Source organism: Struthio camelus, chromosome 4 (genome assembly GCF_040807025.1).
Source record: "Struthio camelus isolate bStrCam1 chromosome 4, bStrCam1.hap1, whole genome shotgun sequence".
In the NCBI taxonomy this organism is placed as follows: Eukaryota; Metazoa; Chordata; class Aves; order Struthioniformes; family Struthionidae; genus Struthio; species Struthio camelus.
This window is the reverse complement of record NC_090945.1, coordinates 50,247,053-50,274,592: the sequence shown is the minus strand read 5'-3', so window position 1 is coordinate 50,274,592 and position 27,540 is coordinate 50,247,053. Positions and strand designations below refer to the sequence as shown.

General features: G+C 39.6%; 1 protein-coding gene across 14 annotated transcripts in view; it reads right to left on the bottom strand.

Moving 5' to 3' along the window:
- The window catches only part of TENM3 (teneurin transmembrane protein 3), a 1,330,030-nt gene that overhangs the window by 154,638 nt on the left and 1,147,852 nt on the right, over positions 1-27,540 (bottom strand). For 10 of the 14 annotated variants that reach the window (XM_068942557.1, XM_068942559.1, XM_068942561.1 and 7 more), the window contains one exon: positions 21,554-21,763. The exons of the other annotated variants lie outside the window; for them this stretch is intronic. In XM_068942557.1, coding sequence (XP_068798658.1) covers positions 21,554-21,763 — 210 coding nt within the window. The remainder of the gene's footprint in view (positions 1-21,553; positions 21,764-27,540) is intronic. 14 annotated transcript variants of the gene reach the window in all.

The window sequence follows — 27,540 nt, the reverse complement described above, 5'->3', positions numbered from 1 at the left end:
CTAGTCATTACAGAGTAAGTACATGCCCCTTTTTTAAGTGTGTGTCAGTGTGGCTGTCACAAAGCGGAGTGAGAAGGAAAATTTTCTCAGCGTGGTAGGAATGAGGAATGTCAGCCTCCTCACAGGACTCGTAGGATTGATCTTTAAAATAGAGCATGTGGCCTAGCAGGTAGGAACAGTGCACAGCACTGGACAAAAGTATGTGGATTGCTCCATTCCAGAAGAGTATTACTTCAGATAGCAAAAGCTTCTGAAATCAGGCAAGAGACTTTCAAGAGACTTCTAACAGGTTCTGGAAGAGATTCGGGGGGCTGGACAGAAATGTCTTGAAACAGAGCACATCATCCACTAAAACAGATTTCTTCAGCTAGAACAACCGATGCTCTGTTTCGAGTAGCTCAAACTTGCTCACCTTGCTGCCTACCTTGTTTTGGTGGACAACGGTCATTTCGAGGAAGACATAAAAGATGGCACATCCTAGCCTTAATTTGGAGCGGTCACTGTGGTACACACAGTGGAGTCTGCTCTCCGAAAATAGTCTAGTAAGAGAAGACCAAGCATGACGTTATCAACGGATGCTGTGTAATCCTGCAGCTTGGAGTTCGCAGCTCAGCTAAGCAGAAGTCTGGTGTTTTAAACAATAACCAATGACCAAAGAAAGCGGTGGGTAGCTAGGCATAACAAAGCCAGTTATCAAGGTACCAAGACTCTTGTCTGGTTTTAAACCACATTCTGCAACTTACATTCAGAAGTGTACAAGACTTCTTGAAGCAGCAAGAAATAATTCTTATTCAAAGTACTTATTTGGCTAGCAGCCAGACCTCTATATGGTAGGAGTCTAGACACAAGAAAAAACTTAAGCCCTGATCCTGAGAGAGACAAGGATAGACCTTTTCTTGAACCCAGCTGGCTGTGGCTGCCTTGGTCAACAGACAGCTACGTGGACGAGCATGTCCTAGTTTTGACTAGCTCTGACAGTAACCAGGGGCTTGGTGCAACCGGTGGGAAAATATATAAAAGGAAGGCATCCAGCAATGCCCCTAGCTCCCATGCTTCCTCCAAGCTCAGAGACTTGACACTATCCTTGGGTTTTATAGATTTATCTGTGATATTCCCTAACTGTGGAATATCAGCATGGCAATAAGCCACTCGCAGTCCTTTCTAAATTTTCTGTTTGGGAAACCTAACTGATGATTGCCAATTCCTTTTTTAGTAAGCTCAAGCTTCACTGTGTCTTTCCAGGTGGACTCTTGTAGCTTCTTTACGTAAAGCTCTATTGATTATTATCACGTTTCCACAACATAAAGTTGTAGAAAAACATCACATATGCCAGAGAGATGATCCCTGTCTTGAGACTATTTACATTCCCTCCTCTGGCTTAGATCATTTGCACCCCAAAATGGTCTATGCAGGTACTACTGAATATTTCTCATGCATCCATCCACTAGGAAGAGACAGATGCAGATCCATTGCTTGGGCCACCAAAATAAGTGCTTCACAATACCAAAGTGAGAGAAGAGAGTGGCTCTTCTCTAGCATATTCCAAGAAAGGAGGAAGGTTTGATGATTGATGTGCTACTGCTTGTACCAGCGTGGTTTTCCATTTCACAGTTATTAGCACTGCTAATCTCACATCAGTTTTCATAGTCCCAGCTGTCAATATTGAGCAGGCTTGCCAGGTTTCTGTACGATAGGGATGTATGATCCCCCTTACATGATGAACTCCCCAGATAATTTCAAGCTGCTTTTGTACTTGGTACAGACATCGGCATAGGCAAAGATGTCGGATTTATTCCTCCCAGAGTTAACGCGCAGGTGTTTAACGTCCAGGTCTTGTGCCAATACCAGAAGTCTCAATAAGCTTTTCTATAGTTTCCTCTTGATAAAATCAGGCAAATTCTCGCTACTGGTATAATGGTCATGGTATAATGCCATAAAAGCCTGTCCCCATCTCTAGTGGTGTCTTTCTCTTCTACATCAGAAAAAACTATCATAGAATGTTTGAAGACATGTATTTTGAGGGTTTTTTTTTTTTTTAATGCCTGTAGAATGAGAGGGACGAGCAAACTTGACATCTGCTGGGGACAGGTTTTTCCCCAGCTATAAAAAGTATCTTCACTGTCTACCAATTAATTCTTTAAGGCCATCTCATTAAGGGCTGAGATTAACCACATCCACTATTCTTCTACTATCTTTACTTATTCATCTTTTTCAGCATGGTTAGGGAAACACAGAAAACAAAAATCATTAATGAGCAAATAAAAACTTATTTGAAAAGCAAACCTCAAGAAGCAAGATGCAAGACAGTAGCTAGGTTTAGTCTCACTGCTATGACAGAGAATCCCTGTTGACTCGTCATTTCTTTGCCCTCATGCAGGAACATAATGAGACCTGAGGAGCAGGTGGCTCTAGCAAAGGCATTTATGCTCATAGAAAAAGAGACTAACACACGTCATTGATAATATTTGCAGCACTGTTACAGCTCTTGGAATATGTTTGAATACTCTGCACTAATACTCTGGGTATTTGTGCGTATGTATACAAATTTATTGTTAATAAAATACATGTCAGGAAAAGTACATTTTAATATTACTTGAGGAATATCTACTATGTTTGTGACATGTCCTTGCTATCTACTAGAACTCAAGTGAGAAGTTAGTGTGTCTGTTGTTGCTGCCTATGATAATTTACATCTCCCTAGGGATAAGGGTGCTAAGCTTTCTTCAAACCACTTATTCTTGGCACCAAAACTGAGCAATTATAGCTATGTCTCACACTTTGTCTTTTAAGAATGTGGCATGTTTATTGTTTGCAAGAGGAAAAACACTCCTGTAGTGATGTTTTGAAATTACTGGGTTCAGACAAAAACAAAGCGCAGGCTACAAATGAGATACTTCCTTCTATGCAGATTCTACTTATTCGAAGTTTGTATGCAGTTTCTCTCTTCATGGCATACAAGTACAAAAGCCTCAGGCAGAAAAGTACGCTTTTCTTGTTCTTTCTGTCCACAGGACAGAAGCAGTACGGAAATTTCAATCAACAGTTTGGAAAAATTTCCACAAACATCTTACTTCTGCATTAACAGCTACTGGGTATTGATCTGGAAATGATTACATAAAATTAAATCATAGCTATAAGGTGCAATGGCATGTTGTGGTCCTTCAGGGCTACAACAGCGGCTAACAGGAGTTTCTTACGGACTTTTATAGAACCACAGACTTAGAACTGCCATCGTACATGCCCACTATGTAAATGTAACACTTACAGCAACTTGAAGACCCGCAAAACCCAAGAACAAAACCAAAACTTGAATAACCAACTATGTGCATTAACGTAGAAGTGAAACTGGTCTTCTGCTGCAAAAGCAAACTGTGAGACAACGCATAAGGCTGTCCAGTAAAGTATATTCACTGCATCGAATAAAGTATGCGATAATTACAAGTACTTTCCATAAATCTGAGAAGTAATGTAATAGAAAATAAACAGCCAAGTAAAATATGAACAATTTTGAAAAAAATAATTTAAGCCATTACTTCTGAAATAAAAATTATATTGGTCTCATTAATCAGAGTGTTGTATTAATGAATGGAAATTACGTCCTTGGAGGGTGTTTCTTTTATAAGTTAGTTTCTTCTAGAGAGTCAATGTGTCTCTTTTGCAGACAATGAGTACAAAAACAACAAAAGTAGTAATTCAAAATTAAAAAATTACAGGTGAACAGAGGTTTAAAGCATTATAATCCTAGATGTGAAATCTATGCAGGTCTTTCCCCCCCTTTTCTTTAATTTTTGTGCTTGCTTCTAAATCTTAATGTAGCCGGGAAAATTCACATTGTTCTATTACACAGTACATTATTGCAGCATAAATGTAATAATAACATACCAAACATATGGTTGAGAAATACAGTTAAGAAACTCCCAGACTGATAAACCAATAATATAATCACAATCAAAATGTTCACGTTTCTAAAATATGACACGAGAGTAAAATATAAATTTTTATTAAGTGGTAAGTTATGTTCCTTGTCCTTTAGGAAAAATAACCTAAATATTTCCTTTTCTTTCCTTTTTTTCGTTTTTTTTTTAAAAGGAAATACTAGCCTCGAGCCAATGAAATCCCTCAAAATGCAAACAACTGGGAAAGGAAAAAGAAAGCACAGTGGCAAACGTGTAGAGACAACCTTTAATACTTCAAAAATGTTTCCCACTAGCATACAAGAGAATTAAAAAAAAAAACACTGAAGAAAGGTGAAGGATGAGGAAAAAAAATGGAGAAAAAGACTGAAAACAAGGGAAGGACAAAAGCATCCAAGAGGAATTTCTGTTCTAGGACATAATAGCAGCATCGATCCTGGTTTTGTGATTTGCTTCAAAGAGTGATTCTTCTTTTATTTTCTTTTTCCCCCCGACCATGTTCCAGAGCACTTCACAACTACACTGCTCACATTTTCTTTCCTTTGAAGTAGCCTGGTCCCATCCACGCCTCTAGGCCACTTGGAAGAGATTCGCGGATCAGCACCAACCCACAGACACCCCAGCACATCGCCCTGCTCCATGTTACGATGCCAGCTAATTCTTTCCAAGCCCCCAGCACTACGAGAGGGCTGCTTTGCAGGCTGCCGTATTTGTGCTTTGAGGGTGCACTGCAAGTGTACTGCATGCCCCAGAGCAGGCAGGAAGGCACATCAGGCCCTCTCAGATACTGTTGATGACCAGGCAGGGTGCTGGGAGCAGGGCCACTGACTTGGGTGCTGGGCAAAAATAACTACTGAGATTTCTCCAAGGAGAAGCATAGCTGTTTCCCTCCAGAAGGGCTTGCAGGTTGACCTCGCCTGCACGAACTGTGGGAAACAGGGAGTCACCAAGCCAGCGGCGACTTGAGTAAAGCTTCACCTAAAATGCCGACTGTTTTTCCCAGCGCATCTGAATTTTGTTTATCCACAGTCCATCAGTTAATCATCCATCTCACACGTAGACACAGATGTGTCACCATTATTGCAATCTACCCTGATGTCACCCTAATATTGTGATCCTTTCACTTATGCAGAAAGCAATCAATCTTTTTACATACAGTAATGCTGCTGAAGTCCTACCTGCTCACTGCCTGTCACCTCTTGAACAAAAATACTGTATCTAATGGGACTATCTGAGCATGAAACACTACCGAGAATGCAGCTCCTCAACCTGCTTTCAATAATTCCTTTATACCACTAATCTCTTTAGAGAAATCTGCAATTCCAAACCTGATTTTGACTGGTAAAAATCTAACTTTGAAAATATCATCTAATAATGTTAACAAAATTCTGAAGGGAAAAAAAGTAAGATCCTTATTTCTAAAACATACTCATTTCTCTAATAATCATTAGAGCAGCTTCAGCTGCCAAAACCCAGCCATACGCAGAACGCTGCACTGCGAGCAGCAATGCACAACTGTATAAAATAGGAAGAGAAGAGATGGAGAAAATGGTTGGGGAAAAGCAACAGAGATGTTAATTTTTGTACAGTGAGTGTCAAGAAACCACTCGATATCAAGCCCATGCACGAAAGACTCTGGCATTTCTGGTTAAGTAGGAGCATCTCACTGAGAAGTCAGAGATCAGCCTACTCTATATAGCAAAACCGGTTCACATTTCAGGAAATTAGTGCTGTCACCTGTACCAACATCTCCTCCTTTTCAGCTTTTAATCCTCTTACAAGTACGATACGGTATCCAGGAAAATCTCAGCTCCTGGTGGCAGGACAAAGAGTCCAGCACCCAAAAGGTTAAGACTATTCTGCACTGTTAAAGCCACCTGAGACTGCTACCTTTCTGTATCTCTCTCTCTCTCTCCCCCATTGTCCTCTCCCAGCAACTGCAAATTCCCCCAGTAACCACAGCAGCCATCAAGTGAAAAGTCTGCTGGGTTTTTTGATCAATTTTCATCCCTTCTAACAGCTTTCCTGCCACAAGAGTTAGTGGGATCAGAAGCAGACAGGATGTTAGTTTTCATCCCCCATTATAAAAGAACTAGACTTCTTATAAGCATCTATGTTTATGTTTTGCCGACCCTTCCACAGACGGCTGGAATGCGCTCAGAAAAGAAAAGATAGGTTAAAGAAAATTCTGGATAAGGAGGGCTCTAATACAGATTAGAAGTCAAGTATGATTTTTTTTTTTTGTTTCAGAAAACCATACACACTGCATAGCATTCTATTTCTTAAATGTGGGCACACTAATATTAAAAAAACAATTACTGCATGGTTATTTTAATTGTGTAGAACTGTAATTGGCATTTATTGCATAGGGCTTCAGAGGGATAGGAGCATGGAAAGCTGATTTTTTTCATTAAATAGCTGCCCCAAGGCAGATACATTCGGAACAAAGGACCTTTTCATGAGATATACCTGTCCCAGGGAGAGAACAACAAAGGCAATGAGGAGGGGGAGGCAGGAAGCCTGAACAAGGAGAGGATGATATGAAAAGAGTCCATTAGAAAAAAGAGAAAAGGATAAAAGAGAAAGTAGGAAGTGAGATGCAATGGCATGGAATGGTCTAATAAAGGATAAACGACTTAATCAGTGAGAAAGAGAAGCCTTCAAAGGAGACAGGGTAAAAAGAAGGAAAGGAGGAAATTAAAAGAGCACACTTCAAGGATGAGAAGGATTAAAACTAAGACGGAGCAAGTGGAAGAAGAAAACCCTCCAAAGAATGGGAGGGAAAAGGGGGAGAAAAAAGAAACCCATGCACACAGAACACTCGGGGAGCAAAAGGCTCCTGTCCATTTGCACCTACTGTATCTTACATTTGACTATATGGCTCTCCTCAGCACTTCTGACTGCTGAGAGAGGTAAAAAAGATGAGTCATCAGCAATGGAGGTTGGGGCAGATATGTCCAAGACTATCTCTACTTTCTCATCTACGCTCATCTCTTCGCTGCTTTGCCTCAAGGTGCCTACAAGCCATTACGATTGGAAAGAGCCTGGGAAGAACACCTCCCTGTCTATTTTTCCAAGATGAAGGGTAGTATCAGAAGAAACTGTCCCCTAACTAGCAGCAGACAGTCCTGAAGGAACATGTAATTCATTCCTGCTCTCCATAAGAGATTCGAACATTGGACGAGAGCAAAAAATGATCCGGGATGGTGGATGAGCAGTCTCCATTATTCATTCATTTACTCTTCCCACAGCAAAACCGGGTTTACGATGCTCGCTACCGTCCCACAGCATTAGCGTAGCAATACGAACCATCATTCCTGCTATGGTAAGCAACGCACCCAAGAAAAAGGAGGCTAATTTTCCACTGTCTTTTGGGGAGTCAGAACTAGAGGCTTTGATGCACCACCGTCTGGCTTTGCTCATGTCCCACAGCCACCATTAACAAAGACAGACAATGGCAAGGGGCAACTTCTTTCCCTCCAGATATGTTCACAGGGTGTAGCAGAAACAGCATCACATTTTAGGATTATTAACCTACAAAGTGGCAGCAGAGGTTCTCTCTTAGAGGTAGAGTTCATGGCAAAGAAACTGCCTGATAGTTTTGTCGGCAGATAACGTGTTTTTTGACTGGTGGAAATACTGGATCTGCTGTTGCTTTTTTCCTCTTCCTGTTCAAAGATCTCTCAAGCATTGATGACGCAGTGAAAGAGCAGCGAGTCTTGAAGCTCCTGTGCTTCACAGCTCTAAGGGCTTTTCCCAAAGGCTTTCTGCAGATGCTGCGGAATTGTTCAAGTCTTTGCAACCACAAGAATATATTTCTCTCCATGTTTCTTTAACTACGTTTTAAGTTATGTTGTAATCAGGTAAGTCCAGTAACAGGAGCCAGAGACATAAGTACATGGTAATTACACCCTAATCCAGCCAGGATTGATGCCTTCATTTGCACTGGTGTGAAGTGAGAGTCAAATATGACCAGAAAAGGAGGTCAGTGCATTCGCTACAGACTATTTGTTGTTCACATGATTTTACTATTTCTGGATCAACGTCAAAGAGAAAACTACATACTACTAGCCGTACACAAAAAAGCTAAAAATAAGCCATCTTTTAATCAGTCTCTTGATTTTTGCCTGCCTTCCAATTTCTCGGACTTTTAGTGGAAGCAGCGTCCTCTCCATCTCCCCAAAACACACACATAAATACCTTTTAATTTAAAACTGATAGTACCACAGGTTCAAAATTCATAGTCACGAACTGTGTGCTCCTTAAAGATAAGAGAGAACGCAGTAAATCTGGCACAGGACGCTATAAAAGGAAATCAACACTGCTAAAGCATTCATGAAGGATATGGAAGCTCTCCCAACTTCCTTAGCATAGAGCTAGTACTACCAGCTACTTACACCTAGAGCGATGTGGTTAAAATGCTGTCTTGAGTATTTAATTCTTTATTAGCTGCTGTTTTAACTCTCTGTAAGGAACAAGAAGTCTGGCCTGTTGTGGCCACAGTCCAAAAACAACAACAACAAAAAAAAGGTGATGAAGCAAAGCAACATCCAAAGTGTAAGAGCTAATCAAGATAATCTCCAGATTTTCAAGTATTTCTTTAACAGAAATTTTGATCTATCTGAATATTAATTGCAACTGCATAGAGCAGCTGGATAAACCTGGGCAGGCTGTATCGTTTCACTCGGATATTATTCTGCTGCTCTTCCTCTACAACATTAGCCACTTTAGTGTCTAGCTAACAGCACGACTAACTGTTACAGGGGGAGGGAGTCATTTCCCTTTCAGGCTCCAAACAACGTGAGTACACTAGCTGCTGCTTCACTCAGCCCTGCCTGGAAACGCCCCTCGCGGCCGCTCGTCCCAGAAGGCTTGCAAAGCAGTTTATTCTAGACGGCTTTAGGGAAACTGGAAAGGATTTTTAAAAATATCTAACCAATCCTTTCTCTCCGCCGGGGCGTCTTCTGGCTTAGGCACACAGTAGCCAGAATTCACTACAGTTATGGGAAACTATAAAGGGTTTTAAACAGGTGACTCAAAATAAGAAATAATCCAACCTGAGTGAGGAAGAGATCCATACGTGGTTCTGTGGAGCGCTCTGACACCAATTGTTTTGAGTTATTCTTTCAAAACTATAAACGAACAGAAAATATCCCTCGGTGCAAGCCACTGATGAACAGCCTCAAAGGCAACAGCTCAGGAAGGGCATCGGAAGTAAAATACTGCAGTGACTTTGGAAAGCTATACATTACAGGGCGCAAGTAACAACTTTTTAATGTATCGCCTAAAAAATACATCATAAAGACTTGAGAAAGAAATATTATCTCTAAATTAGCCAGGTAAATATGCTAAAAAAAAATGCACATCTAGAGACCCATAAGACATCAAAGGAGTTGCAAATTGAAGCTGAAGAGAAAGTAGTTATTGTTTCTATTACGGACACTTTTTTGTGTCTGAGCATTACTTTTAAATTGTAATGTCACAAAGATTAAAAAGGTGAAGTGCTGCTTTCCAGTCTCTCACTACCAGCAGAAATTACAAATGAGTTAATTAATGAAAAACAGATCTTTGGACACTTATCACATGTTTATAATCACAACCAACCTCTTTACTGACATACAGATGCTTTAAGAAACCACATCTTTCAGCTTTTCCATGTTTACTACCTCCATCTAGAGCGCCTGCTGGCAAATCAGCAGCATGTCAGGAACGGGTGAAGAACATGAAGATATACAAGTGTGAATTTCATAAAGTCTTTTGCTCCTTCTCTGCTACATACTTTTGGCCAGTAAAACAATATAAGTACTTAGCTCCAAAACCCCATGTTGCGCATCTCATCCCAGTAGCAATTACAGCAAGAGTCCAGCTGTAAAAACCTGATGGAGCTGCTGTGCGCATTCACAGAATCAAAAGCACAATTCATTAGAAGTGCTCCACTTGCTTTCTGAAGCATTTTCGATACAGGCATACACTGACAGAGCGCCACAAGGTCATTCCTACTCTTGCCTTCTCCCTACTCAGCAGAGGACAAACTACCAGAAAGTAACCCAGAAATCAAGATGACTACAGACACTATTTTAAACCTTTCCTGAACACACGGTAGGACACCACTGAGGAGAAAGAAAGGAGCACGTGACAAAAAAAAAAGCCAAAATCAAAACAAAAAAATAATCGCTGCAGTCTTTGGCAGTAGGAACGAACTTATCAGCAAGCCCCCTTACACCCAGTCTTACGTCCTAGAAACAAAAGCAAGAGAAATCTGGACCTTTCTTTGAAGCTTGCTGAATGAACTGAAAGATTCAAACAGCAGCAGCTGGTACTTCTACTCAGTGATAACCAAGTCGGCTTTCTGTATATTCGGCTCTCGTATCATCTGCTTTTGTAGAAACAAATTCACTTATATGTTGTTTGAATAGTGCTAGTCAGTGCTAAATTAAGGATTTTAAAAATGCACGTAAAATAAGAGACTATTTCACGTGGAGTCTCCAGGTTATGGCAACAGTGAGGTAAGTTTACTCTTAATTATCGCAAAATAGACTTACCAAGGCACAGTTTAGTTAGACTGGTGGCAGAATTTACAGTAACTTCCTTTTAATTTATGATTACCCTGTATATACAGTGTTTCAAAATGGAAATTTTTTATTATAATAAAGTGTCCTGTCACATACATAGAACTATTCCTTTACACAGTAACATGCTGCTAACTGCTATGGGATTTATATTCAGGAGAAGAATAGCAATAAAGCATCAAATTAATTCAGTTTTCTGTAACTGCAGTAGGGATACTAGTGTAAACATACAGCATTCCCACAGAGAGAATATTTTTAGTCCTTTATAATAAAGGATCAACAACTTAGCAGAAAGAAACATCCCTGCATTCTTTTTTGTCCTGGCTCAGCGAAGGTATTTCGTACTCAGGAACTCTAATGATTAAAATAATCCTACCAATTACTTGGTTGCATTCTGCTACACATAGTCAAGTATGTAATGCAATAAACTATGCCTGAATGGTCTGTTTACCCCCCAGCAAGTTACAAGGCAAACTCTTCCCCCTTGAAGGACTTGTCTCTTTGAAATGCACAAACTGGCAAAAAGCCAAGGGAAGCTGGTGCTTAAGCAACCACGACTGAGCAGTGCCTGTGTGCATTGCAATCTCAGCCAACCGCAGTAAATGTTATTGGAGTTTTTGTGCTGTAAAATTGCTGCTTTCATGCCCACTGCATCTGACAATAGGAATCCTTGGCCTTGCATGAGGGAGGAAGGCTGATGTGCCTTCTCGTCAGATCTTTGCATCCTTAGAAAGTAGGGTTGCTACTCCTGTGTGCTCTTAATGGGTTAGTGACAAAGAGATTCATGTCAATGCTACATCCAGACATAGAAAGATACTAAATGGAGAGGCCTTTTTGTGTACACCAGGTATAAGAGCGGAGAAATTACGCTTTGAGAGTAGTCCTGAAGCTTTTAAAAGCACTGATAATACGCTAAAAACGATGCATACCTAGAGACCCATAAGATAGCAAAGGAGCTGGAAACTGCATCTGAAGAGGAACCAGTTATTGTTTCTATTAATGGATTTTTTTTTTAACTTGTAACGTCACAAAGATTAAAAAGGTGAAGTGCTGCTTTCCAGTCTCTCACTACCAGCAGAAATTACAAATGAGCTAATTAATGAAAAACAGATCTTTGGACACTTATCACATGTTTATAATCACAATCAACTATACTAATACACAGCTGCTTTAAGAAACTATCCTTCAGCTTTTCCATTTTTTGAAGCTTTTAAAAGCATTGGTAATATTAAAAAATAAAGGATATAAGACTAATGGCATTCAATTCTTTAGCCCTATACTTTTCAAAGCAACTTCAAGATAAGCTCTCTTACGATTTCAATCATCCAATGCACTTTTTTTTTTTTTTTTTTTGCTCAGTGACTCAAGTGCAAAATTCTCATTCTTTCTCTTGTAAAGAACTTGCAAGTGTCCTGTTTGCTTCCTGCAAGCAGCAGGCTTAAGGCACCAGAACATCGTCCTCCAACTTCCAGCTATTCAGAATATAGACCAAACGAAAGCCAAAAACCACCACCAACAAAAATCTTTTTTTTTTTTTTTGCCAAATGCTCTATTTTTTGCTACAGTGACTTTTTCAACACCAAATGTATATGCTGCAGATGCATTCCAGTGACTCAATTCTTAATGCCCACTGGCAGCTTCCTTTACTCCACGAGCAACCTGGGGATCCTTCAAAGCACAGAATCAGGCCCTAATGTGATACTGACGTTCAGAAGAATTAGGGAATAAATTAGGTCTTACATGTGTTTGCACAGCTCTTATTTTCTTCAGCTGTAACTAAGGATTCAATCGTAGCTGAAGGAAGGAACTCATTTCCACAATCAGCGAGACTGAATAGCACATGGTATTTATACATTTTGTACCAAGCTAGTAGGCGTTTGGTGCTTTCCAAAGCCCCAGCTCCTTGTGGTAATGACGATTACATGAAGCAATTTTAATTTAACTAAAAGAAACAACCAAACCAAACCAACCAACCTTTCACAGTAGGGAGGAAAGAAAAAAAAAGATGATGAAAAAGACCAAGTAAGAGTAGCCTAAAGACTCAGAAAACAGAAGGTAAATTCAAAATGTTATCAAAACCTCACAACTTTCAACTGGAAAGAACTTTTGAGTTCTTTACGCTATTGAGGCTCAGTGAGTACTAGAGCTGACAAAGAAGTGCTTGTAAAACCCAAAGTCGAGGTTGTTGCCACTCAGTGAGGAATGAACGGTCGCAAAGGCAATGTTCTCTTCAATGCTCTCTTTCTAAGTAAGGTGTCTCCAAAAAAGATTTTATCTGTACTGTGGTTCAGAGTTAAAATATTAAACCTGCCCCTGAAATAAAATGGTAAAAAACCATAAATAAGATTTTAACCTGTTGACGCAAGATACTTGAGTTTAATTCTAACCTCAGACAAGTTATTTGCTGTGCACTCGCACATCATTTCTACCTCTACGTACTCACGGAGGTTGGAAGTCAGCCTAAGCAGCTGGGTGAAGTCCTCAGCCTCCTAATTTCGAATGAAAATAAAATTTCTATGTGGCTGTTCCTTCTCCTTTTATCTTTTGCATTATAAATTAACTTCTGCTATAGATAGAGCCTACTTTTCCTGACAAGAATGATACACCCTAGCTCTTGATTGTGACTTCAGGCTGCTACTGTTAACAAATTGCAACTGAATTTAAATTCAGGTTCCTTATCTTGCAATTAGGAACGTCTATTCTGTAATCAAGGTAGCCAAAGGAACCAATGTGCGTGCAAGCATGGGCAAAGGGAGCATGGATACGTTTTTGACTCCCATGTTCATATACAGACCCAGGCAACATGTTTGTTCAATTTAAGCTATCTGACATTTGGATGCAGCTCTTATCCTCTTATAAAACTGTTTTCTGTACTTGTATTTCACTTTATTTCAAAATCAATTTATCTTCACAGATTTTCTTACCCTGCATGATTTTTTTATGATATGATTTTTGACGGGGAAGGGAGGAGGGGAGGAGATGTCTCTACAGCAGATCATCTCCGCATTACGATACACAGTTGGCAGGTTGTCCCATCTGGCATGCATTCTAGTATAAGAGGGATAATTTGTCACTCTCAATCCTTTGATTCGTGAAGAGGCCGAAATCATCTCTGGAAAGATATCTTGCAGCTAATGATACAGGAGGTGTGGGGGAGACTGTTCTTTGAAGGCTACAAAGGCCACAATCTGAGGAGAAATAATTGGTCTTGGCTCTTCTATTAAATAACTGAGACTGAAAACTACAAAAATTTTTGAGAGAAAAACAAGACTACAACAATCAGATAGGAGAACTAATTGCCCACCATTTTGCAAAATTTGATTTTGGCGGGGTGAGGGTGAGATGGGGGAACTTTAATTTGCTCTTGGCAAACAGACTGAATGCTTAATTAAATTGAACAAATGTACATTTTTGTACATTAAGGGAACAATGATGACAGAAGTTTGGCTTAGAAACCAAAGAAAAAGAACAAAAAGATGGATTAATGAAATCAAACATCAAAAAGGGATCAGAAATAAACTGGCTAGCATTCAGGACACATTTGTTAAGTTTTTAAAGCAACTATATTTGCCCCAAGCATGCGGAACAGATACATTAGTTGATCTGTACCTGAAGGATATTGGCCTTCCTGCATTGTCTGATGCTGAATGCAAGAGATTAAATGCTTCTGGAGCTACTGAGGAAGCGCTGAAAGCATTGCCATGCAGTGGTTGAAACCTCACAGTCTCTGGCCTCAGATAAAAATCAGCATACATTTTTATGGAATCTTCCAGTCAAGAATGAACTTATTCCCTATTTACAGGCAGCTTGTCAAATATCACTATCTGAGTTTATGGATATCAAACACTTTGCTTACGAAATATTTGCATGGTATGCACATGCCCAAAAGATACTGTCAGCTTTCGTTGAGAAGAGGCAGCCGTATTTTGTAATTTTGCAGGACGCAAGACAGTTAGGGAAGTGGGAAGGGAAAGTGGCTGCTTTGCAGGTGCTTTATTGTGGAAGGCGTCGACGATTTCAGAGTGAAATCTGGGATAATGGACAAACTGCAGTTGTCAGTTAAGTCTAAACAGAGAACATGTTGCCTTGTGCATGCTGCTAGTGAATTAGACTTAGTGCGGGTTAGTATGATAATCTGTTATAAACTGCAAAGTCTTGTACTTGAAATACACACACATACTACTAGAAAAGCACCAGGAGGTTACTTCAGTCTACCTTTTCCTGGACCAACAGAGGTTTGTCCTCAGCAGTATCATTCTGTTGTTTTTATTCATTTTAATTTCATGTTGCAAGTGACAGAGCTTCTGTCATTTCCCTTGGGATACCCTCAGACATCTTAATACAGTACACCGTTAGATAATTTTGCCTGATACTTAGTCTAATCTGTCCTTTTCTTATTTCCATTCCATTGTTTTTAACTATATCTCTGTGTGGTACACTAAACATTCACTCCATCTTGAGAGACTTGCTTCCCCTTATCTGCTCTTAATGAGTAATTAATTAGGCTATGTATGGAGTAAAAGTTTAGTTCTCTTACCTATTCCTGTGTATTAACTCCTCTAACTTCCTAATCGCTCTGATTGGTATGTTTGTGAATAGTAGAATAAATAGTAGTAACAGTAGAAGCAGCAATAAGAGAATTTGACAGAAACTTAAAAAAAAGCAAGAGGCCCCAGATTAGCATCTATATGCCATTGGTGTCATGTCTGTGGTGCCCTCTTTCTTGATATATTTTAATGTCTGGCTCAAACAGCACTTTTTAGTCAGATCACCTTGCAAATTAATCTCTGATTTGCTGTTCAGGAACATTAAAGTTCTCCATCTCTATTATTTTCCCCTCAGATTTCTCCTGAATATTCTGAATGTCAGATCAGCTTACATTTTTCAGTTATAACTTCATGTTGTTAGTTTCCAGCCACACAATTTATGATCTTTCCTTGTCCTTTTCTATTAACTTTCTGTCCCCAATTGGTGCTCAGAACCCTTGCTATTTAGGATCACTGGGAAATTTTATTATTGCCACTTTAACTCCCTCATCCATATAATTAATTAATGATGATCATAGCATATCCCTGTGATGTTCTTCAACATAACTCTTCCAAGTTTGATCTGTTATTTTTAATTCATCATCACAGACGACTTCAAATCAAACAGAATTCATTTTTCAAGCAGCAATTCTGAGCACCAGTGTCAGACCTGAAAACAAAATACATGTATTGATATAACAATGATAAATCTTAATTTACCATGGGCTTGCTGATAACAACTAAAAAAATTTCAATGGATAATGATTTCAGAAGACAAGGAAAAAAGGGCACTTGGATATCTAGAGCGTTTCCAGGCAATTCTGATAGACTGCCAATTCTTTGCTTAGAATAATGGGGGGAAAAAAAGAAACAAATTTACACTTCACTAAAAAAGCCCAACCAGCTTTTAAGCTTTCTGTCTTAAGCCATCATGTTTCTTTTTCCTTCTCCCTCGGCACTTTTTATTCTCCTTTTGCTCCCCAGTAATCAGAACTAAATTGCTCCTTATTACACGGAACATGACAGCCCAACACACCAAGCTTTAATTCAGCATCACATTCAGCTCCCTTTGCGGAACAACTGCAGCAACACAAGGATGTTTGAATAAGGGCTGGGAAGGATTTTGCAGGACTGCCACAAAGGAGGTGCTTCCAAGATGCTGACTTAACTTGCCACGGGTCTTTTCAGCCTTGACAGGTTATTTCCAACCTTCGTCAAAGCCCGTGGGGGCACGGATGGTGAAATCACATTGTCCCCTGCTTTTGAGGCAAAACAGGAGCTCTTCCCGCTGGCAGAAGCAACTGCAAGCGCTGCAGAGGAGGAAAACGTGCCTTAAAGCCACTTGCTCCTTCCACTAATTTTTAACACAAATCCTCATATGTACTTCCATTCGTTCTTCAATTTCTTTTGTTTCTGGTAGGAAGGAAACTGTACAAGAATGGCATTGCTCAGTTAGGATAGCAGACCTTAAGTGAGGTATCCAGGAAGAAAAATAAAACATCATCGTTGGAGGAAAAATCTGAGGTTTAACAAAAAAAAAAAAAAACCCTAACAAAATCCACACCTAAACTTTGTACATGTGTTGCTCGTTACTGCTTGCCAGGCTTGAGCATTTGACCTATATTCTCCCAGGTGCTTGTACAAAAGGAGAAGGTTTTGACATTGGCCTCTAGACATCATGGTACGATAAAACAGTCATCATTTCTGCATGACAGACACTTCTGTATAACTTCTCCCATCAAGTTCTAATGAGTCATCAGCAACAAAAGGCCTCAAATTATGTTTATAGGAGAATTATGCCATAGATCATTTGGCGTCTGCAGGGTTAGATGTCACACACCGAGTGTTCTGAATACGAAGAGCTCTCGTGTATCATCGCTCTCAACCTCATGTGTTTATTTTTCTCTTTCACGCTTAAAATTCAGAGTTGGGCTCTATATTTCCAAACTTTCTCTCTTTATAGGAAAGGTTAGCCATTTTGAGCCAAAAAGCCCAATCACCCTACAACCCCCATGTGGCTGGACAAAATCTTGTTTACTCTGCGTCACCTGCCAAATCCTTGATCAAGGACAACTGTAAAACACATTATATTATATTGAAACTTGCTTCAAATCTTCCATCAGATGAACTATCATCATGAGCTGTTATCTAACAGGCACAAGAACCTCGTACAACTTAAACGTTCAAATATATGTTACAAATGCTGCTGTTAAACAGATCTTTCCCTGTTTTGTATTTCGTAGTTCTGCTAAAATTTTTCCGATTTAGGCATAAAAAACCCCCAAATCTTCATTCCTAATTCAGACTCTTCATCTCCATTGTCAGCAATAAGCGTTAATATTTAACTATATTTTTTCTTCATAGTCCCCACTTAATCTGACAACTTAGCACTGTATTTTCCATTACAATACGCCTATGTTGAAAGATAAGCTACTAATTTGAACAAATTCCCTCCCAAATTCCCATTAACCTATCATTTTTGCTGGAAAAAGATGAAGCAGCTCATCAGAATGCTTAAATATAGACTTTACCTGACTTCCACTGTTTATAAACAGACTTTATTACATAAAGAGAAAACCCTCACCTTAGTCACATTTAAGAGTCTCCTCTTCCCAGCTCCTAGCTCGTTCTCCCTCATTTAAACAACTGTTGTTCTTCCCTGGGGACATATTCAGAGTGCCCCTGCTTCTTAGAAGCCAGTTCAGTAGTCTTTCTAAAAACAATTTGAAATTTCCAGGAGTTCTAAAAATCGTTTTTATAATACTAGTCAATTGAACTCTGCGGACAAGCTTGCTGATCGCAAGAATAGCTGGTGTACTGAGCTGCACCATGAAGAGGACGAACAACAAAAGCTAGAATAAATTTGAGATGTTGCGTAAAAGAATAGGTTGATGGTCTTAAAATTGATCTCCTCCCAAAATGTATACATATTAACACACCCCTTTTACAGAAATAAAATGATTCTTTGCAAACTGCCCACAACCCTTTTACAGCCTTACTTGAACTGAATTTTTAAGGTACTAGCAATCCCACCCTGAAGACCTTTTCTCCCCACGTGGTGAACACAGGACAACTAATTCTAATAATTCCCATTTCTCTTTTAGCTAATTCCTTAAATGAAAGCTCATTCCCACTGGTCAACAAAACAAACTAATCAAGCCCAAAGGCTTAGGTAAATATAATTCTAAATACATAATCATATTCTTTAGAATTTGAGGGGGTTGCTACACTGATCAAATGAACAGAGATTAAAAGAAAACAAACAGATATTTGCATAGACTAAAGAAAGGGTAATTTAACTTGTGATTCACAAAAATTCAATGTACCTGAAAACAGTTCAATAATACAATTGTTTTCAGTCAGTACCTTTTTCAGCCTAAATGGCTCCTAAAGTGCTTTTTTGTTTTCCACTAGCCAATATAAATACTGGCGAAATCATCCAGAACAGAGCACTGGGGCTATTTTGCACCCATTAATATTAAATAGCATGGAAAGCTTCTTTTGCATCCCGATGTATTAAAAAAAGGTTGGTAAAAAAATAACTTCTTCCATTGAAAGCAAACTGCTGCATTTGTTTTATCACTTACTGTTATTAGCTAAAGAAAATACATTACTCAAATAAGAGTGTATCGAGGTCAAGATTAAACGACCTTAACTTTCGAGGCTAGATATGGGTATACCTGCATACTGGTAGCACGGCTAGGCAACAATACAAACCACTCAGTACAAGAAACTTGCAGCTAACTTAGAAACTATTAGCTTCATCATTGAATCCTACTGTTGCCTGCTTTGTAAAGGCAAGAATATATGTTCTTCTCAAACAGGCCAACAGTTCAAGATACGAGAAACCACCCATAAGCAAAGCCATGTCTTGGATGAAAACATCCCAATTTTCAGGCAATGCAATCACTGATCCTGCAGCTGACTGCACAGCTGGAACCAACCTCCTTATCAGACCTGTCTTCTCCTCCTCTGGGAGCAGAGCAAACAAACCCTACTTACATTACGGCAGTCACAAATATAATATCTCTGCTTAGCAAGTTGAAATACTTTTAAAAACAAATCTGATCTCGTGGAGAGACAGAAAGATCATTAACTGTACTATATAACTGCTAGCACTACTAGATTATCAATGTGTATATCTACCTACATATCACTGCTGTAATTCTTTGATAGGGTCAAGCAGAAACTGCAAGCATGTCTACTGGACACAGAAATTGAGGTGATGAAAAGAAGGGATGAAAGAGAGCAAATGTCACCCGAGAGAGCAAACGTCACATCTATCTTCAAGAAGGGCAAGGAGGAGGATCCAGGGAACTACAGGCTGTTCAGCCTCACCTCGATCACTACGAAGATGACGGAGCAAAAGAGTCATGGATACCGTTTCCAGACACGTGAAGGAGAGGAAGGTGTTCGGGAGTAGTTGGCTCGGCTTCACAAAGAGGAAATCGTGCTAAGCCAACCTGACAGCCCTCTGTGATGAGACGGCTGGCTGGGTGGATGAGGGGAGAGCAGTGGATGTTGTTTATCTCGACGATGGCGAGGCTTTCAAGACTATCTCCCGTAACACCCTCACAGATGAGCTGATGAAGTACGGGCTAGGTAAGCAGACAGTGAGAGGGACTGAAAACAGGCTGACGTGCCAGGCTCAGAGGGCTGTGATCAATGGTACAAAGTCCAGCTGGAGGTTGGTGACTAATGGTGTCCCCCAGGGGTTCATACTGGGGCCAATATTAACATCTTCGTTAATGACCTGGATGACAAAAGTAATCTGTACCTACAGAGCAAGATGGTTTTCCCTTCTGCTTAGCTACGGTCTCACCAAGGACAACTTCCACAACATACACCAGCGTTAACTGCTGTCCTGCTTTTGACTTGCCACGGGGCTAGCTGGACTTATTTGGCCTGCCTGGGGTGAAAGAAAATATGGAACATTTCTCAGGGTTGGCAGACTCAGAATGACAAGCAACTGTAGAAGATTTCAGAAGCAGCAAAATACTAAAACCTAGAGGAATGACGAAAACCTATTAGCTTCTTAAGGCTTTCTAAGAGGCTATGGAAACTAAGGAGTCCCATCCTAAAAATTCAAAAATTTTAGCAGTTTTCTGTTGCTTTTGCATTTTTTGTTTGTAAAAGAGGGTCTGGTAGATATGACAGCAATCTAAACGTGCAATGCTTTACCAGGCTACCTTTCGGGTATCAGGCTACCTTTCAGATAATGCACTGACTGTCTAAGAGAGTTCATATTCATAGATATAAAATAAATGAAACATCATCATAAGACACCCTGACTATGACAATGTACGCTACCTTGTTTTTCTGAGCCCTTCACAGATTAATAATGAGCAAGGCACCGAACATGCAAAAATAAAATTATCATTTTTAGTTTTAAAGATCTTAATCCAAGCATCTAACAGCAACTTTAATTCTTTTCAGTAGGCCACGCTGCCTTTTCCAAACAAAAAAACCCAACAACAAGAAAAAAGAGCTGCCAAACCCATGTGCACAACTCTTCTTAGCACATTGGTCTCCTAGATACTACACCAAAGCCATGTCCAAAGCTAGGAGGAGAACACTGCTTTTACTCTGCAACATAAATCTGCCCAACAAACTGATGTGTAGTCCACAGGCCAAACGTTTCTCAAAACCCCCTCTAGTGGCTAATCTGTAGGACGGGTTTTCACACTCAAAAGACAGAAAGGTCCTAAGAAACCAGAGTCTTGCCCCAAGCTTTGCTGATCTTTTGGGGCAGGGCCATAAACTAAGAAATGAATTTTCCTGTCCCACTACCCCAAGAAAAAATATTCAAGTCATACAACAAAAATGCATCCCTATGACTACTTTATATTGGAAAAAAAAGTCATAAATGTTTGGTTACTTACAGCATGATCTATAAGGGGGCAACAGGGTTTCAGGTGCACACCACTGTTCTTGGTTAGCAGTACTAGCCATTCGCAGGTGGGAGGAAGGAGACATGGACATACGCATCTCTGGAGCCACTGTTCCCTTCTCTGACCGCCTAACTGTCTGCATCCACACATATTTCCTCAAGCTAGAGCGCCCTTGTCTGGTAACGTGCGCATCCTGTTCTCTTGCCCTGGCCAAACTAAAGGAACTGCTGGAACTTGCTGAACTCCACAGGGTAGCAGAAAATACTCTTTACATTATTCTGAAGCTAAACATCATGGCGGTTTACCCAATTTCAGCCTACCCTTTAAAAGGTACCACAACGATAAGCTAGTCAGACACTTGCTACAAGTTACGTTACACAACAAATTATTAGTGGCTTTCACTACACATAACTATTGCATTTAAACATAACTTAAACAAGCTTTCATATATTAAAAGTTACTTATGTTAAAAGTTATTAAAAGTTGTTTATGCTACAGTATTTTCAAAGCAGATACATCATTTGTGACATTCAAAGGAAAATAAGTTTAAAATACAAAGTCATTTTCATTTCCTTAATTCTTATCAGGCAATTTTGTAAGAGGATGGAAAATAAAAGTGTATTCAAACTATGGACAAAGTGTCCTCTTCTTACCATGACCTGGAACAGAAACTGAAACAGTACCGGTCTGCACTAGATATGAGCTGGCAGTATAGTCCTCATCTGTATCAGAGTCCTGAACTGGCTGGCTGGCATTATTACTTAATAACCACCTCTGGTTGTCATGGAGATTGGGTGATGGAGGAGGGGAGTGTAAATGTTCAATAACTGATGGACTAGATGAGGAGGATGGCATGGGAGGACCTATGAAAAAAATAAAAAAAATTTGAAATATGGGTCAAGATACCACATGAACAATAAGTCAATTCTTTTTTGCATCACTCAAAGGCAAGTAATCAACTTGAAACAATAAAAAGAGTTGGACAGAGAAAACATGACAATAGCATATAATAAATTGGTTTAAGTGCTTTAAAACACACAGTGCAATGCCTTGACTTGCTATTTCAACGTACAGGGCCTATCACTGTCTGGAACCTCAAGGTCCCTGCAAAAAAGAATGACAGAAGACAACTTGCCAATTGAAATCAAGTATTCACTGTATTAGCCTTTGGAAAATACAGCATTTGCTATTTTTTGAATCTTCATTTTTTAGGCCACTGTCGTAACTAAAGTGATTTACAGTAATACAGTATACATACTTTAGTATACAGTAAAGCATGTATGCATACAATACAGTATACATACTTTAGTATAGTAACCACCATACTCTTTCGTCTAGAGGATACGAATATTTATGTAGTGCAAACATGCATGCATTGCACTGTTCCTTCATTCTGCTCTCCCCAACCCGGTGGGTCAGCAGAATAAAGGTATTCATATTTATGGCCAAATACATCCCTTCTTTTTTCAGAGGGATGCTCCTGTATAGAATCTACTTATGGAAGAAAATAATACAGACAGGCAGAGAGACAGGAATAGTTTTTCCAAGCTCACAGACATATGGAAACCCACTGCCCTGAACTTATACGATATGAATTATCCTGACAGGAATTTAAGTTTTTAATAGCATTCTTGAGATACAGATACTATTAAAAACCCTTTAAAATGTTTGATCCAACAAACTTGAGCTCATCCTTACAAGCTGTTTTACCACACACATAGGCAATGTCTACATCCTATCTCTGCATCTTGAAAATATCACACAGACATCATGAAGGAACACAAATAAAGATCTGGGATATTCTAACAACACACCTAGGTATTAATAATGCCTACATTAATACCTCTTAAGCAGTAAAGAACACGTTACCTAATCCACCCATCCAATACATTGTTTTTTGAATGGTATTTAGTCAGCAGAGAGCACTCTCAAGGTGTGCCTTTACCTAACCTGCATGGGACTGCTATTACGGGAGGCTCACCTCCTGACCACAGACCAACGGCATCTGCCACAAGGATACTGGAGATGACGACCCAGAGCAGCATCACTATGACATAAAGTAACATGTCACATGAGTTATGAACAATCACAGAAGGTCGGCACAGTACTGTCCCGGCATCTGGATGGAGGACCCATGTGGTGCAGACCTCAGTGTCTGCTCAGAGGGCTTTCTCAGAAGGCACAGGGAAATGTTCCGGCTCGAGGCCAGGGACAGCACGCAAACCCAAACCACACAGACTGAGCAATGACATCGTGAAATAATGTTCTTGAGCCACCAGTATGTTCAGAGAATCTGGACAAACCTGCATATATCTGGATTCTACTGCTATATCTGGATTCTACTTCTATATCTGGATGCTTACTGCTTATCACTGTTTGCCTCCACCTAAGCCCCTATGTTTTGTCAATGGAGAGAGTCAGGCAACTTTGACGTTCACTGAATAGCACTAACAATAGGAAGAATTGCCTAGAGTCAGCAGGAAAAGGTAGGCGAAGAGGTTTGGCAATCTCGGTGTGACTCTTGTCCTCAGAAAAATAAGGCTCCTTCTCTTTACAGGGAAAAGACTCCCAGGGAAGCAGCTGTGCACTGATTCTGCCTGTTTCTGCCTTTTGGTTTCAGTTTTGCATCAGGCTGCAGCGTCAGCTATGGTGACAATGGTGGTCCTTCTGTTTTGGGGATGACAGCCAACGCAGACCCCTGCTGGCGCTAGCGCTGTAAAACTTCAGCTAAGGGCAATGTCACTTAGATAACTTTTGCAAAGTTTTCAGTGCCAAGATAGCATGCATGGTGCTTACTTTGTACTGTCTTCTTGCTGACTTTTTTCTACTGGACCCCAGTGGTGGGCATTCCAGCCATCTCATTGTCACAGGTGGTAAATAGTTTGTCTTTTATATGTTCACACTGAAGCACAGTGCAGTTCCTGCACACATGTGATCCTGATGGATCCAACTATAAACAAAAATCTAATTTTCTGAGTTCATTGTAAATGAGTACAACAGCAGGACCCATATTAAAGCAAAGAGTCGACTCTATGAACACCACGGCGCTCTAAATAAAGCAAATCCTGTCAATAGTATTTAAAACCAGACTTTACATGGAGTGAGTCTACTGGATTACTTTTGAAGAAAAGTATTTTTCCTAGGGATGGGGAATTATATCAGAAAGTACAGTAGCTTTATTACATATATTATGTTAAGGAAAAAAAGGATTAACTTGCATCGATATTGTTTGTAACTAACGGTATAAACTTAAAACATGGGAGAAACGAGTTTTTTCCATCTTGCAATGATTTATTTTTATAGTACTCAGTAGTACAATTATATTGGAGAGGTTCTCCACCTCTCACAGTTATATTTCAGTTTAATATAATACATAATGTCAATACCAATAGCTTGAATTACCTTTTCTTCGGTCTCCCTTGTATACACTGCTACAATCATGTTGGTTTTTTTTTTAAATTTTTTTGCTTCCACATTCAGTATAGCCAACCACACAATATCCTAGAGATCTCAAAAACATGTTGCTAAGTATTAACCGACTGGTTTCCATAGAAATAAATCCGTGATAGCCTAGCCACAAACTGTTTTCTTAATTCTTTCAGATGTCATTTCCCCATTCTCAAGCCTGAGAGAACAAACGTGAACAGCACAATACATTACTATTATGAATTTTAAGATTCAGGTTTGACTCTGGAAGGACAGTGAGCACCAACTCAATTAATCAAGTAATTTCTGTGTCAAATCCAAGGTTTTTAGCTGGGGAAATAAGACTGGTGGGGGGAATTAAATTTTACAGGACTCAGATTAGGAATCTGGAAGTAGAGAACAGAAGTTTTCTGAAGTTCAAGACAAAACGCTATCAGATTTTCTTGCTACACCTTAATTGCTTACATTGCTTGCTTCAGTAACCCGAACCAGTGGTTATTTCTTGACAGTGTATTTAATGCACTATTTATGATGTACCCAAACTGATTTAGATAGCCATTATATTTCACTTGCTGAATAATTCCAAGAATAGCTAACAGTTGTTTTTTTTTTTCAAATACTAATTGAGTGTACGAAAATTTTTGAGGTTGGAACAAATCTCCTTTACTTGCTTTGGACTTTGCTGACTACAGGAGTGCTACGGTAATGTGTTTCAGATGTATACTGTCTGAAGCAAATCAGCACATCATTAATACCTATGAAACTACACACAATAGTGTTTTCAATATGCTTCCTCTCTCCTTCTCCATTTACATTCATTACGTTTTAGGTATAACAGAGCCTTGATTATACCAACCTTAATTACACAAAACATTGTGTTATCTGGAAATGTGTCATATCCAAGGTCCGTTAATTATATCCTAAATTCCTCTCATTTATCCAAATTTATTAATCGTCTCAATGTTATGCGGCTAGTTGACACTGCACTGCACTGATGAATATCCATCCTGAAAGAGCATTACTGGGGTACGAGGACTACTGAGTTTCTCAGGTCAGAAAAACTGTTTGCCAGGTGCAGGGTGGAAACTTGGAGTTACCAGCAAAGTTCCCACTGCTCTCCTTGGGGACAGATCTTCACTTGAATTGTCCAGTAATAATTATGGTTGCATCACCCTCATGAAATTAAACCATGCTGGTGATTTGGTTTTAAAAATAATACTGATTGCAGAAGGCAGGTCTCTGTCTTGTCACAAAGTTACAAGGCCTGTGGAGAAAAGGGAGCCAGCAATAAAATGAGCCGATTCCTCACAAGACCCCTAGGCCGATGAGCTGGGAGGCATGTTTCTCTACCGTTTAATCCAACACTGGCCAACTTCAACAAAACCTACTTGATTCCAAGTGAAACAATAGATAGCTATCTATACTGCCATCTATAGAGTCAGTTATGTATTCAGAAAAACTACTTAACACACTAGAAAGAGGGATCATAGGTGCTGTGCATATTCCCCTCCCTTCTTTTTTTTTTTTTTTTTTTAAACGTAGAGTGAGAAGTTTTTAAAATACTTGGTAATATCTGTTATTGGAATCTTAATAAACACATTTAGAAATCATAAAAATTATCAAGTATGACATAAGCCAGTTATATTGATTCTAACCCTCTTTCTACACAGCTTGGAGGCACACTATGATGGAAACAACAGAAATACGAACATTGATTTTTTTCCCCTGTCTTCTATTTCCTTTGGTATAATACAGTAAACTTATCGAGATTTTCCAACCTTCTGCTTTGACTCTTACCCATACCAAAAAAAAAAGCCAAAGAAGCCAGTAAAGTTGCTAAGGAAATAGTATGAGCTTCTCGCTCCTTGTCCCGAAAGGAAAAACAAACAAACAAACAAAACTGGTTGCAAGAAGAACACTGCAGAAATATACAGAAAAAATACAGAAATATATGTCAGATAATAATGGGTAAGGTAAACTAAATACATACAAAGATCAGTGCCGATCTAATAGAAGGTATAAAACAGAAGTTGGAAGCAGAGGTCATCTCGCACATGGAAAAGCTGAAAGCAAGAAGTAGGATAAGTGCAACACATAGAAAGATTAATAAACGACGGGGTAAGACTCTGCAATCCGCTGACCAATAGCACAGGAAAGAACAGGACAGCATTAGTCACACCAAGAGTTACTACAGGAGTTCAATTTCTAAAAATCCAGTTGAGGTCCAGTTCTAGATCAGAACTTAGATGGCTAAAGTGGGTCTTAAAATTTAGATTGAGAGTCTGATCGCTGCCAGGAGCCAGGCACTGGGAGGGCAGGAGGGAGGGGGGGCCTGGCAAAGGCACGCGATGGAGCTGGGTCTGCAAACCAGCCGCTCTGCGACCCCTCCAGCCGGCTGCCCTGCACTGCTCCCAGGACCATACCGAGCGTCGCCTATACCGTCTTTAAAAAAAGCCATCGGCAGCACTTGTGCTCATTGATACAAATTTATTATGAAAAACAAATCCCAACAACTACTCAGCTTTTACCACGTGTTAACAAAGTACTTCAACACCAAAGGGTGTAGGTATGAATTATTATATACTGCCTGTTCACTAGATGTATTTTAGAGAAAGCTGTACTGAACACCTCTGGAACATGGTATTGAGGAGAGAAGAGAAGTAGGATTGAAGAGAAGCAGGAATAATGAACTCCTGCTGTTGCACATGTGGGGGGCGGAGGCAAGGGGGGGGGGGTGTGAGCTGGAGCAGATGACCCAGAAAGTCTCCTCACACCCCTAAAATATATGCATTTATGAAAAATTTCCAATATATTTAAACTCTTAATACAGAGATATTTTGCTGGAAAATGACACCAGCAAGAAAGAAAAAAACCCTTCCTTGTTTCTTATTTTAATTATAAGCCTCTACCATTTGCAAAATGTTTTTGTTCAGGAAAGTCTTTTCTGTTTCATACAATTTATTTTAACATTAAATATCTGTTCTGTCTATATTAGTTCTCAACCTCTCTCCCTAAATCCCTAGCATTATTTGCATAAAATGTATTGCAAGTTATGTACTTTGCAAAAGTAATTTAACTATAAAAATGTGAAGGGCCATTATTTTCTTCTCAATCAGCATGCATAAATCCTGCACCTAACTCGTATATACAACTTCTGACGGATGCTTAAGGCAATATAAGAGCAGACAGCTCTGTTCAGGCTGTTTAACTATGG